Source organism: Zalophus californianus, chromosome 9, assembly GCF_009762305.2.
Source record: "Zalophus californianus isolate mZalCal1 chromosome 9, mZalCal1.pri.v2, whole genome shotgun sequence".
Lineage (NCBI taxonomy): Eukaryota > Metazoa > Chordata > Mammalia > Carnivora > Otariidae > Zalophus > Zalophus californianus.
In genome coordinates this window covers 53,506,557-53,520,675 of record NC_045603.1, presented here as the reverse complement: position 1 = coordinate 53,520,675, position 14,119 = coordinate 53,506,557, and the positions used below count along the sequence as shown (strand labels likewise).

Below are 14,119 nucleotides of genomic sequence, written 5' to 3'. Positions count from 1 at the left end.
ATGATGGACTTCTGAGTGAGAAATAAGCCTTAAGCTGTAAGCCTCTAAAAGTTTGAGGTGGTTTTTTTTTCATTTTTTTTTAATTTTTTAAGAGGTGGTTTTTATTACTGCTTCAAAACTTAGCCCACCCTGAGGACATAGTAGTACTTTCTACTGCTTCCTAGATTGTATAGTAGGATTTATTTTTTCCAAACGCATTAATTGGAGGATAAGCCAATGAAGCATGGTATCTCAAAATATATCATTCTAGCTTGTGTGAGTCAATGCAAAATGAATATTTAAAAGAAAAATGTTTGGGATGTCTGGGTGGCTCAGTCGGTTAAGTGTCCTGCCTTCAGCTCAGATCATGATCCCAGGGTCCTGGAATCAAGCCCCACATCGGGCTCCTTGCTCAGCAGGAAGCCTGCTTCTCCCTCTGTCTGCCGCTTGCCTGCTTGTGCTCTCCCTTTCTCTCTGACAAATAAGTAAAATCTTCTTTAAAAATTAAATAAAGGAAAATGTTTATATATTATATAATTTAAAGGATTGCAAAGAGTTATTCCACAATTGGATAATTACTTTGGCTAAGTTTGGTATGTGAGGACTCTGGTGAAGAAAGTATGTTTTCTTGTTTGAGGAAAAAGGAGGTAAGAATGATGCCTGTATGGTATAATGAAGAGGAGGGTAAAGTAGGAACTGCAATGGGAAGGCTGACAGACATGCCCTCCCCTTCAGAGCACATGGCACTAAATGTGAAAAGATTAATAATAAAGCTGACCAGGAAGAGCAAGCCTGATAGACACAGGCTTTGCTGCCTTGACTTTCTCTTCATTGAAGAAAGAAAAGAAAATGTACAGACATACAGGTTGAGTTTCCTGGTGAAAAATGGGACTTAGTAAAAAAAAAAAAAAAAAAAAAAACTCTCTCGGCCTCTGTTCTTATTAAAATTGAAGTTGTAAAGCTTTTTTTGTGGAGGAATGAGAGAGGGATAATTAACCTTTTTAAAATAGAACAGATGATAGGCAAGTAGATGGATGAGTAATATTATCCTCAAAGAGTTTGAAGGCATGGGCAGGAAGAATATTGACTTCAGTATGTTTTGATATATGCCAAGTGAAACCAGATACCTCAAAACAGAGAAATGAATCTTCTAGCAGAATTTAGTTCACCTAAGCATGGCATACGTAGACATATGTATAGTTTTCTTATTTGTCTGTGTATCTTAACTTCTTAGGATAACCAGATTCTTGTAGACAAAGTAATTTTTCATGTAAACTGTTCAGCATATGGTATGTATTTAATAAATGGTAAACAAGCAATTTAAGAAGGTAAAACTAATTCCCATGGTTTTCCTTTAAAAGGTTAATGAGACTATAGGAAATTCCAGCAGTTACTACAATTCTCTATATGGATTCAGACAGAGCTCATGATAAACTAACCTAATCGAATATTAGGGCTTTCCAAATTAACAAAATAGGCTTCACAGACAGTTAGCATCATATTAAAATGATGCAAGACCCCCTGGAGAAGATTTAAATGAAAAAAGAACAATTTTCCTCATGTCACAATTCCCAAGTCACAAACAAACCAACTAAAACCACCTTTCTTCTATTCTTCTATTTTATCCTCCCTGGATGTGATGCATAAACACCAAGGGTTGCCCCCTACATTTTTGTGAAAGGATGCTAGAGACACAGAGGTTTTATTCTTATGAAAATGGGGATACCAAGTTTTACCCAGCTCTAATTGTGGCCTTCTGGGATTATTACCCTATGTCTCATTTCAACAATAGGATTATTAGCCTTTGCCCCCAGAAGTGAGGCCTAAGATACTGCCTCTTAGAGGAACCATGAGAGACTATGGACTCTGAGAAACAAAGTGAGGGTTCTAGAGGGGAGGGGGTGGGGGGATGGGTTAGCCTGGTGATGGGTATTAAAGAGGGCACATACTGCGTGGAGCACTGGGTGTTATACGCAAACAGTGAATCGTGGAACACTACATCAAAAACTAATGATGTAATGTATGATGATTAACATAATAAAAAAAGATACTGCCTCTTAAACCATGTCTCAAGATTTCTGAAAGTTTTCTTTTTTTTTTTTTTTCTCTGAACGTTTTCTAAAGCTACTGTGACTGGTATATTCTGATATGAAGTCCTATAAGGCATTTTAGCAAAATGTTTGTTGTTTTCAACTGCTTTTTCACTGACTGAAAGGAACTTCTCCAGAGGGAAAAATCTGAATTAAGTAACATTTGGTTCATATGCTTACATAGATTTTTAAAAACTATATGCCCGCATACATAATTATAATTTTATATATACACACACACACACGTATGTTTATACATGTGTTAATATGATCACATTTTATTCACCTGTAAACTATAAATACATAGGTATGAAAATTGGTACACAAGAGAATAATATTTATGCAAATCATCTCACCTTGAGTAGTGGTTGCTGGCCTTAGGTTAATAAGAACACAAAACTATGCATATCACATTCTGTACATATGAATCATTCATTCACTCTGGAAATGATGTATACAATAATGACAGCTGCTACCATTTATTGAATATTCACTGTATGCCAAGCATATGAAACTTTTAAATTGTATAACGTTACTTAAATATTAATTCTCTTTGTTTTTACTATTAATATAATTAGTGAATACAAAATGATGGAACATATAAGTTACACAAAGACATAGCTGCTAGGGAAAATTATCTACATTTTCTAAAAGTTCTAATTTCATATTTCAAAAAATCTCTAGGGGCGCCTCAGTCGTTAAGTATCTGCCTTTGCCTCAGTTCATGATCCCAGGGTCCTGGGATCGAACCCTGCAGCGGGCTCCCTGCTCCACGGGAGGCCTGCTTCTCCCTCTCCCACTCCCCCTGCTTGTGTTCCCTCTCTCACTGTGTCTCTCTCTGTCAAATAAATAAATAAAATCTTTACAAAAAATCTCTATATATACTTAATTGTGTTGACATGAGATGCATGTAAAAAAATATTTAATTTGACACTTAAACTACAGAAGAGAGTAAATTCAGCATCAAGTTGTGAATTTGTTCCTACTTGGTTTCCTTTCCATTAGATTTCAGTTCTTATTTGTATTCTGATTTGTCTCACTGATTCTAAAATTTTGTTTGTCTCCGTACACTCCTATTTAATAGTTTTACCCAGCTTGACTAGCTCCCCAGAGAGTCTGCATTACACCTTCTAAGCAGAAATAAAGCATCACCTACATGCACCAATAGACATCTGAAATGCAAGCTAGTTAGTGGATTTGGGTTGCTGTAAATCACTTTGAATGGAAAAAATGTGCTGAAACAAAACTTTTTGAGACAGCTAATTTCTCACTTTAATTCATTACAATGAGAAAATAGGGCACATTTTTAGACTTTCATGCTGAAGCAATCTAATTAAAAGAAATGGTTAAAGAGCTCAATGAAATTTCAAAAGTTCACATAATTTATGAAGTCAAAATGATCAGGGAGGAAACAGCCAAGTGCAGATGACATTTTTACAGAGCCTGTTTTCTAAAGCTGCTCCATTTTTATATGAAAAAAAATAAAGTCATTGGGGGAAAAAAAGATTGTCACTAAAGGATAATAACCCTAATAATGATGGTACAGTCTCTATTAACAAAAGCAAGCTCTCAACCACAGGATGTGCCCCAGTCTGTTTTAAGAGAAAGAGGCATTACAGAAGATTCACTCTTGAGAGAATTTTAGACTCATTGCCCTTCAGCTCAATCATGAACATCTTCTACTTCCTCATTCTAAATGAGAATCGATGTTGAAGAAGGCAAATCTCACGGAATAGAGGGCCCTTTATAAACTACCAGAACTTCTGCTTGTAATTCCTGCTCTGAAAAACAGAGACTGGACAAATCAAATCCATCTGTCTGGAAATTTGAACCGAAAGTCACAGAATTGCCACGTGGAAATGGGCACGTGGCATTAGAAGTCAGGTGACTCGTGGAGAGATGGGTCTATGTCTCATGGTGGTGGGACTCCAAGGAAGCAGACAGAAGAGGGAGCTGAGCCCAGAAACAAAGAGATGTCAGAGATAAGAGAGTAGAGAGTCCACAGGCTGCCCTGGTGTTTGCCCTTCCTCCGGTCTTCCTGAAGTTTTCCAGAATTCCTGAAGTATTTTATACAAGAGGCTTCAATGAACCTCTTTTTTCCTGAGGTAATTCGATGTTGTTTCTGTACTTTGACCCAAAAATGGGCTGACTAGGGTATTTCTCCTTTTTTAAATTAAAGTTATTATTAACAAAAGCTAATTATCAGGCAGAAGCATCTCTGTCATGACTTTTAAGTGCAGGAGACAAGTTTCTACCTTCAAAGTAGGATCCAGGAAATGCACAGATCCAACAGTTGCACTTTCTACATTTCCCTTGGAGTGAAAAGTGACATTTCTAGTGATGACCCCCAAGGCCATCTCAAATTACTCAGACAGGAAAATGCCCGTTGTGCTTTTTAAAATGTTTCTAATGTCAAAGGTTTAAAAGCAGATTTTCTGCTTAATCCCATATTACAAACACAGAAAAGATGTGGAAAATCAGAACATCCCCAATTCCTATAAACTGTGAGAGTCATGCTGTTCTTTTATGATAATCAGATTCCTGTAAGTGCCCCTTGGAGGGAGGGCAGTGCAGCCCAAGTGCTTCTTGAGGAAAATGACATGGTGAGTGGAAGAAGCAGTAAAAAGAAAGATGGGATATTTGGGCTCTCCTGCATAGTTCTCTGTCCCTGGAGAGTGTACTATGGAGTAGGTCATTAAGGTCTCTGGGTATCTTTCCTCTTCTGCAAAGTGAAGAAATCAGTTCCTTCCACTTCTAAAATTCTGTGAGTTTACAAAATGATTAATTTTCATTATAATGGGTACAGTATATTAGACCCAGCAGAAAATGAGAGTCTAAGTAAAGGATTTTTGAACTGCTTCAAACTAACAAATTAATTTCATTAAGTCACTGAGTTTAATGAGACACAGAGAAGGGAGTTTCTAAACTTTATATTTTGAATTTATTTCCTATCTGTATGAAGTTACAAATCTTAACTACACAGAAATAATCCGCACTATAAAGTCAACCTGCCTCCTTCTATTGCTTTATGTACAAAACCATTTGATTACTGTCAATTCCGTAAGAGCAATCAAGTCCAAAGTGTAATAGAGCACAGTGATTTGGGTGAGGATTCTGATGCCAGATGGTCTAGGCTCAAATCCCAGCTCCCAAAGAGAGTGCCTAACTATTAACCAAGCCTCCTTTTTTTTTTTTTTTTCCTTCTGGCCATACAACTGGACTACATTTTTTACTCTTTCTTGCACGTGACACATGGAAGGTAGGCAGAAGTGAATTATATTTCTTTAGGACGAGGCCTATAAAAACCTCCTACTGTGTCAGCCACTCTCCCTCTTCCTCTTTCAGACAAATGTCAGTGCCAAAGGTGGCCCTGAAGAGCCACCATCAGCCTGGATCCCTGAATGACTGTATCACGGAGAGATCCAGCCTCTGACACTAACTGGTTTCACATGCACAAGAAATAAGATGTGTTAAGTCAATGAGATTTAGAGGTGTATCTGTTACAATAGCAAGTATTAATGAATATGCAATGATATTCCTATTAATGGACTAGGAAGGAGTCAGGTATATGCAAATGCTTAAGAGAATTTATACAGTGAATAAAAAGAGCAGTGGTACAGGCTGAATGTGTATGACCCCACAAAATTCAGATAAATGTTAAAAACCTAATGCCCAAGGTGATGGTATTAAGAGGTAGCAACTTTGAAAGGTGATGGAGTTTATTGCTGATATGAAAGAGGCCCCTGAGACTTTGCTCACCCTTTCTGCAATGTGAGGATACAATGTGAAGTCAACCGCCTAAAGGAGGGTCCTCACTGCACCATGCTGGCACCCTGCCCTTGGACTTCCAGCCTCTGGACCTGTGAGAAATAAAGTTCTCTTGTTGTAGGCCACCCAGTCTCTGGTATTTTGTTCTAGAGCCTGAATGGACTGATAGAGAGAGAACAAAAAGATAGGATCTGAAAAAATTATTTCAACTCTACACTTCAGCTCCCCATCTGTAAAATGATAATTATAGTATCATCTACCATAAAGGGTTGCAATGAGGATCAACTGAATCAAAATTCATAACAATGCTTATATTTGATGAAGAATAAATGTTAGGTATAATTATTATGGAGGCTAAGACAACCTCACTTAGACCCTTGCGTCTATTTATGTAATACAGGTATCTAAGAGAGAATCATCAATTTGTAGAGACTTAAAGAATAATAGAGCTAAAATCCTACCTTGCCATTTTACAAAAAGGAAATTGATGGTTAGAAAACATCTACAATTTTCACTAATTCAAGATCACAGAGCTAGAAAGTGGAAGATCCATAATTAGAACAAAAGAACTCAGCTATCTTGATTTCCAGCTCAATGTCACTTCGATTACCTAACCCCCACATCTCTGTTCACCACATTCCTCTCATTCTACTGCCATACTCCTCCTCAATTTCCATGCCCGCCACATCTTCACTTATACTGACTTAGCTTAAGCATCTTTAGCATCTTTTCCTTGCACAACCACAAGGGGCCCGGACTGGTCTCTCTATTTGTTAGCATGTTCCCTTACACACACATAAACATATGCATTTTACTATGTAGATCTTCCTAGAGTTAAGCCCTGAGTATAAACCATTCCTGGCTCTTCATTTTTTTGTAAGATAAATTCACACTTTTGGCACAGCACAAGCATCCTTCCATAGGCCCATTTCTGACATTTCCGGCCTCAATTTCCTAGGCACTCTTGTTGCACACCCCACAAAGATCCTATAAACTATCTTTAGAATCTTATTATATCTTTGCTCAGGCTACCTACCACTCTTCAATCCTGGCCCACTTTTTACCTCCAGGAAACATCTACCCCATCTTTCAAATTCAGAACATCACAATACTTACTCTATGAATCTGTTAATCAACCCCTCAGGTAGACTGAACCACTCTGTCCTCTGATTAACACTTTTTTACTTATTTTGCAATACCTGTAACAGTTTTCTATATTTACTTTTTACATCTCTGTTTCCTTCTACTAAATTGTGAGACCCAAATTCATGATTATTCATCTCTGAATCCCCAGCTTGAGGCACAGTTTGAGATCCATAATAGAAAAATCAATATGCTTAATGAATAAATGAATAAATAAATGGTTTACTACAAGGGTTCTCAAAAGGGAAAAAAAAACAGTAAATTTAATCATTTCTCCAAGTCCAGGCTTAGGTGAACTTATTAGAAATTATAAAAACATTTGACCTTGCTATTTTGTGGCTGTGCGTGTTTATGTGCTTAATTTGTTCTACTGGAGAGCCAAGTCAGGTTTCAGGAGGGGAGGTACACTCAGTAAGCCCCAGACTGGGAGGTGGAAAGCCCTAGCTTCTATTTTTGTACTACCATGAACTGACTATTAAATCTTTGGTAAATCGGTTAATCTCCCTACATCACAATTTATCATCTGTAAAATAAGGAAGTTAGCCATATATGACAAAAGATTTAGTATCGCGTAGTAAAGAAATAAAGTGTGATGTCAGCTAAGAGTATCTCAACCAGTAGCATTTGTACATAATAGAAGAAACTCCCAACATGGTCAATGAAAGCTTATTCATCTGAGTAGCATGACATTGTACTCTGCCCCCAGAAGACCTTGGTTTTAGTCCCAAATTGGTCAGGACAGTTCTTTGAAAAACCACTTTACTTATTTGGACTTTAGTTTCCTCAACTACAAAATTCAAAGGATCTCTAAATATCTTTTCCTCTCTAAAAATGTATTCTCTTGTGCGCTATGTAGAAATCTAGAGGGATAGAGGCACAAAAGTCATTTAATTTTAAGAGATGATTATCCCCTAAGACAAGGACAACCTTTACTGTTTCCTATATCTAATTTTGCAGATTCATAATTCTATAACCTACTGTATACTAAGAGGTTTTCTACATCTGGGGTACTCTTCAAAGCTATAAACAGAAGAAATCAGTATCATTCAAGAATGAACAAAATCTTTGCCTTCCAACAAAATCTTTCTCACACATGGAAGATTTGCTTTGTTCCCAGTGATTGACATGAAAAACAAGTTTAGATTATCTTTCCTCTACACTTCAGCAATTTCCATATGGAACATCCAGGTTCTGAGTGTCACTCTAGATCAAAAGGATATAAATCTTAAGTGAAATTATTAAGGAACACTAGATGAGGCTTTCTTTTAGTTTTTAGAAGATGCTAGTAACTCTTTGAGAAATTACATGCCATACTACCCATTCACTGGATAAGGATTTTACATTGTCGTATCAATTAAGCTTTCTGTTGTTGTTGATAGCTTCTGAAAATGTCCTCTTAAAAAATGACTTTAGAATTCATTAATGATGTGAAATACAAATTAGAATAGAGAAGTCACGAAGTGTAATGAGAGGATCGCTGGTCGATGAGTTGGAAAATCTACACCTTCATTTGCGCTCCATTACTAACTAACCAACAGAGCTCTGCCAACTCATTCACACACTGAAGCATCATCCAGCACTGACTCGGTGCCATGAATTGTGCTGTCTCCCCAGAATATAAAACTAAAGGAAAAACCCTTCCTGCTTTCAAGGAGCTTAGAAGGCTGTAGAGGGAGGGCACCATATACACAAAAAGTAAATAAAGTGATAAAGGGGCCATGATGCAAAGAGCCACGGAATGTACTAAGATTTTTTTAAAAAGTCAGTTCCACCCAGTGAGGGGCAGCATAAGAAAGGAGATAGGAAATAATTTATAAAGAAGATTAAGAAATAATTTTTAAAGAAGATGATGCTTAATTTGAGTTTTGCAAGATGCCTGAAAATTGACAAGTGAAGTCAGCAATATTGGCCTCACTCAGTTTCCTCATCTAGACTACATGATCTCCAAGTTACCTCTGCTTTTAAATGTATATAATTTTATGTACATCCTTAGTAACAATACAGAAAGGTATATATTTGTGTTTTGTTTACATATGTGTACATTTAACCATAGAACATATACCATCCCAAAACCGACTGTTTGGTTTACATGTGTGTATATTTAACCATCTTACATACACTATCCAGAACCCTATATTGAAATATTTCTAATATAAAACTTTCTAAAACACTTATCTTGCTTTTTTAAACAACATCTCCTAAATATCATTTAACTTTTCAGTATTAATTTCGGTCATGATTATAAGCATCCAGTCCTCACGTGTGTTAAGTGTAGCTTTATACAGATTAAAAAAAAAAAAAAAAAGCCTACAAGGCATAGTGTGAAACGTAACACTAAGTGGATACTGACCAAGTGGCGTCCCAGGAATTTATTTTCTTGAAAGCGTCTCTTGTATTCTTTTGTATTCAGGCAGCATAAAATGGACACCCCCCAGCAAAACTAATTAATGAATCAAAAGCTAAAGCAGCCCTCTGTGGGAGGCTGCAGAACGTCTGGTGCTTTCAAGGGGAAAATCTGACTGAAGCCAGCTTTTACACAGCTGTTACTGGCTGTGTGACTGAGCAAATTAACATTCAAGCTTCAGTTTCCTCGTCTGCAAACCAAGAACATTCATCCTGCTTCACATTATTGTTGGGAAGATTAAATAAGTAAGAGCAGCATGTGTAGATAGTGCTCAGTGGTTATGGGCTGTTCTTATTACCATTGTTATTACTAATCCAGAGACTCCTATTATCCTTGTGAGAACATTCATTAGGATGAGAGATACAATAGGTGGCAACGGTTTTGTTTAAGTGTAGCTAACTTAAGGATTTAGTCCTCAGCAAGTTACCTTTTTTAATAAGAATCAGTAAATAACAAATAGTTGCATAGTAGTTGAAAACACAAATTCTAGACTATTTAGATTCAGATTCTGGCTCTGCCATTTACTTCCTGCGTAACTTTTGACAAGTTCTGTGATCTCATCTCGGTTTTGCCGGCTGTAAAGTAAGGCAAAATCATAGTGCCTGCCTCATAGCATTGTTTTAAGGACTTAATTAATATATCTAAAGCACTTGCAACAGCATCTGGCCACAGTAAGTATTCTATAAATGTTTGCTACTGATAGAAATGACATTTTGCCTAACAGCGTTTGGAGAAGTAGGAGCGAGGGGGACACTGGTATTGGTGGTAACTTCTTACCTCGGGGGTTACAACATTTTCATGAAGTACCCCGGGAGGAAAAAGACAACTGAGAGAGCTCATTCTCTAGGGTCAGACAGACCCAAACTGGAAAACTGACCTATTATGCGTGATTTTGCTCAAGTTATTTCACTCCAAAGTCTCAGGTGATTCAGTCATAAAAAAGGAATAGCAGTATCTACCTCATAAAACTGTTGGGAGGATGAAATGAGATCCCGAATGTAAAATGGTTACCTCTGTACTAGACTTGAGGAGATATTTTTAAAGGGCTCAACCTTAGGGTTAACTCAATTTGAAGCTCATACCTTGACCACTGCCCTGCACTGTCTCTAAGGGGCAAGGAAACTATTCAGAAAAAGTGTCAAACCGTTCTACCACCAAACCCCTCATTCACGGACCTTATTACCTCATTATATCCATCCTCCAGGGCTGGACGGTTCTCATCCAGGGCTCTTAGTGAGTGTCCTCCTGATGCCTTGTGAACACACACGGACACTTGCCACCATCCTTGACCTTGTCTTTCACGTCCGTGCCTCCCACCAACTCCAGCTTTCATTCTTATTCCCTTTCCTTCTCATGTATGATTCAATCATTCATATACTTATCAAACACCTGTGGTACGCTAAACACAGGAAAGCCAAGATCCCTGCCCTCCCAGAGAAGACAAACATTAAACAAGCCATGATGGTGGATGGTGGTATAGGGAGGGGACTGGTTCAGGACACAGGCTGTGGAATTAGATCAAGCCGGATTTGAGCCTCAGTCTTCTTGCTTCTTAGCTGTCTGTTGAACAAATTAGGTAATTGCTCTAAGCTTCAGTTCCTACTTTTGGGAAATGTGAATACCAAAGTCCACTTGTAACTAGAAGAATAACCCTCCTGTATCACCATCCATGCCCTGTCTGCCTCTGGGAATTTGCTGCTGACCAAGAAAGGAAAATAAATCATTTTACGGGTTACCTTTTGCTTACAGAGACTGGTGGGAGAGGATAACTGGCTTTAAAATGTGATCAGTTAAAAAGGAGGGGAAAAAAAAAAGGAAAGTTATGTTTTCAAAGCTTTGGCCAATTTTTCTGTAATAAAAGGTCACCACCACATCTCTGTTTTTGGAGAACACAAAGCAGTGAGCTCCATTGGAGAATGAACTGTGCCTTGCATCCTTATGTGAAGCTCTGTGTTCACAGTGAACAGGGACGTTTACATATCAAGTTGTATTTAAGACAACATTTTTCTTCTTAAATTAAGCTTAAAATGTAGTCAGTCTAAAAAACACATTTTTCCCTTGGAGTAGTGGTGTGCACATGTGGGGGTGTGTGTGTATGTGTGTGACTGAGACAAACACGCAGAGAACGAGGTAATTTAATCCAACAGCACATCTGAAAGCTAGATTGAATAAGGAGGTACACCTTCACTACACACTGGGAGAGGGCCCTCAGAAGGGATCAGTGCTCAGAGTGACCAAGCTCAAGTGACCATATAATTTATTATCCAAATCGGGACACTTTTGAAAGTAAATGGATTTGCTATTAATGATTATGTTGGAATAATAGGTGTTAACCGAAGCTGTCTGGATGCAAACTGGAACATAAAATCACTGCCAATGTTCCCCCTGAACTGTTCTGCTAAAGCTTGCCCTTGCTAACTATGGTCTTATTCTAGGCTACACACCCAGGCTTTTGAAAGTGTGCTACTGTGCATCATTATGTCCTATGAACTTTCCCACTGGGGATAGGGGGAGACTAAAATCCTAGGAGAGACTTTTGATACCAAATCAATTGGTATAGGGTGCCTGGGTGGCTCAGATGGTTAAGCGTCTGCCTTCGGCTCAGGTCATGATCCCAGGGTCCTGGGATCGAGTCCCGCATAGGGCTCCCTGCTCAGCGGGGAGCCTGCTTCTCCCTCTGCTTCTCTCTCTCTCTCTCTCTCTCGTGAATAAATAAATAAAATCTTTAAAAAAATAAAATAAATAAAATCAATTGGTATGGAACAGGTTTTCCTACATGGACACAGGGGTCTTGTACTCTGAAAAATCAGCCACATGCTTTCTCTGAAAAGCCTAGATTGTATCTGCTGGGCTTGATGCTTTCCAGATACAACACAAGTGGTTTCCTCTTGCTCTGCATCTCTTGAGGTCCCCTTTTCCTTTATTTTGTGACTATAGATACTAATCCCCAATATGATAACATCTCTATTAATGAAGGGAATGCAGCCCGATATTATGTTGATTTGAGACAAAACCTTATAACCAGAAGTATAAATAACATTATGCTTAGAGGTGTGTTTGAGGATATCAAATGCAGAAAGTTACAATATGTCAAATCATTAAATGCAAATGAAAACAATGTCAAGTATCCCAGAACATAATGTATGTGATTCCAAGCCAGAGGGCATATGGAACAGATGGCAGAGCTTAGATTAAAACCAGGAGAGAAGGTACACAAGGTTCTGAGGTAGGATAAATGCCAACAGGCATACCTCTGCTAGGGCAGGACCTGTATCACAAAGGGAAGAAGCTAATAATGCGGAGATATCAGGTCAACTTCAGTCAATTTCAGTAAGAACCAGACACTTCACAGTGTTCTTCAGGGGGCTGGAGATCTTGGAGGTGGAGTTACAGAGGGGAAGAGTGTGGAAAGTGGATGACCAAGACAGACTTAAGGTTCTCTTCAGCTTCACTAAGCGTGAGACAGGCTTTGCCCAGACTATGTGCCTCTGACCTCCCTTTTCTTATAGCACTTATTTTAGAAAACACACAATTGTAGATTCTTTCTCTGCCCCTTTGAGATATAAATCTTCTCCCAGAGTCTTGCCCATTTAACAACCCAATAACATTTTCCTCAAGGACCCTGGAGCCATCCCCCTTTGAAATGTAATCATCAAGGAAGATAGAGCCTCTGTCTCCCAGTCTCCATGAGAGGGTAGGAGCCTAACTTTGATATTCACCAATTAACAAACACAGGTGACCACAGATAATCACATTGACCAATCTCCCCACCATGTCCTCTAATACTTTTCCACTAATTCACCCAGTGTTTAAAAATCCTCCTGCCTTTTATTTCAGTAGAGTTCAGTCTTTCCACCCTTTCGCCATAGTCTTGAATAAAGTCTTCCTTGCCATTTTCACCAAGTGTCCAGTGGAGTTTTTCTTCTGTGGGGGCTTTCTGTAGAGCATCTGCTTGGACAGCTGAAAACATCATAAACTCTAAATTAATTTGCTTGACTACGACAACGGTGATTTCAGGAGCTCCAAAGAGCCTCCTCCTACCTTACTCCCCAAAAACAATCTCTTCACCAGTTCGCAAAGGAAAACAAAATTTTTCTAACAAGGAATCAGCCTCTCCTACGATGGGCGATAAAAGTCTGGTTGAGGTAATGCTTCAGTGTGAAGGCGTTTTAGTGGTGGTGTAATCAGCCAATCAACAGGTAAATGGGTCATTAGGAGAGTCTTTCCTGTTTGGATTGAGAAGCAGGAAGCCTGAGAAGAATGAAAGACAAGGGGGTCGGGGGAGGAGGTGCAGAGGAGGAAAAAAGGCAGAAAATGAGGGCAAAGAAATTTCACAGGATATACAGCTTTGCCTAGAGTGCCTCATCTACCTCCAACTGGGTTAGGATAAAAAGATGTTGGGGGCTGAGGTATTTTTGTCATGCAGCTGCAAACACAGGCAGCCACACTTGGCTTGATTAATGAAGATGTTCGGGGTTTGTTTTATTAAACGCTTCTGACTTCTTGTAAAGTAGCTTAGATTTTAGAATATCACTGTACTTGAAATCTGACATTGTTTTTCTGCTTTTCTTTCTAGGGCATGCGTCAAGTTTGTGTGTGTGTGTGCGCATGTACATGTGTGTGCGTGTGTGTGCCTGTGTCCATACATACACACACATCCTAGCCTTAGTCAAGGCAAGAATTACCAATCCCCCTCCATTCCATATATTGCTATTTTGAAAAAATAAATAAATAA

General features: G+C 38.5%; 1 protein-coding gene across 9 annotated transcripts in view; it reads right to left on the bottom strand.

Moving 5' to 3' along the window:
- Positions 1–14,119, bottom strand: part of TAFA2 (TAFA chemokine like family member 2) — a 461,688-nt gene that overhangs the window by 48,252 nt on the left and 399,317 nt on the right. For 8 of the 9 annotated variants that reach the window (XR_003519624.2, XM_027591679.2, XM_035729059.1 and 5 more), the window contains one exon: positions 13,210–13,344. The exons of the other annotated variant lie outside the window; for it this stretch is intronic. Coding sequence is in view for 7 of the 8 variants with exons in the window: in XM_027591679.2 (XP_027447480.1) it covers positions 13,210–13,344 (135 nt within the window). In the remaining variant the exon portion in view is untranslated. The remainder of the gene's footprint in view (positions 1–13,209; positions 13,345–14,119) is intronic. 9 annotated transcript variants of the gene reach the window in all.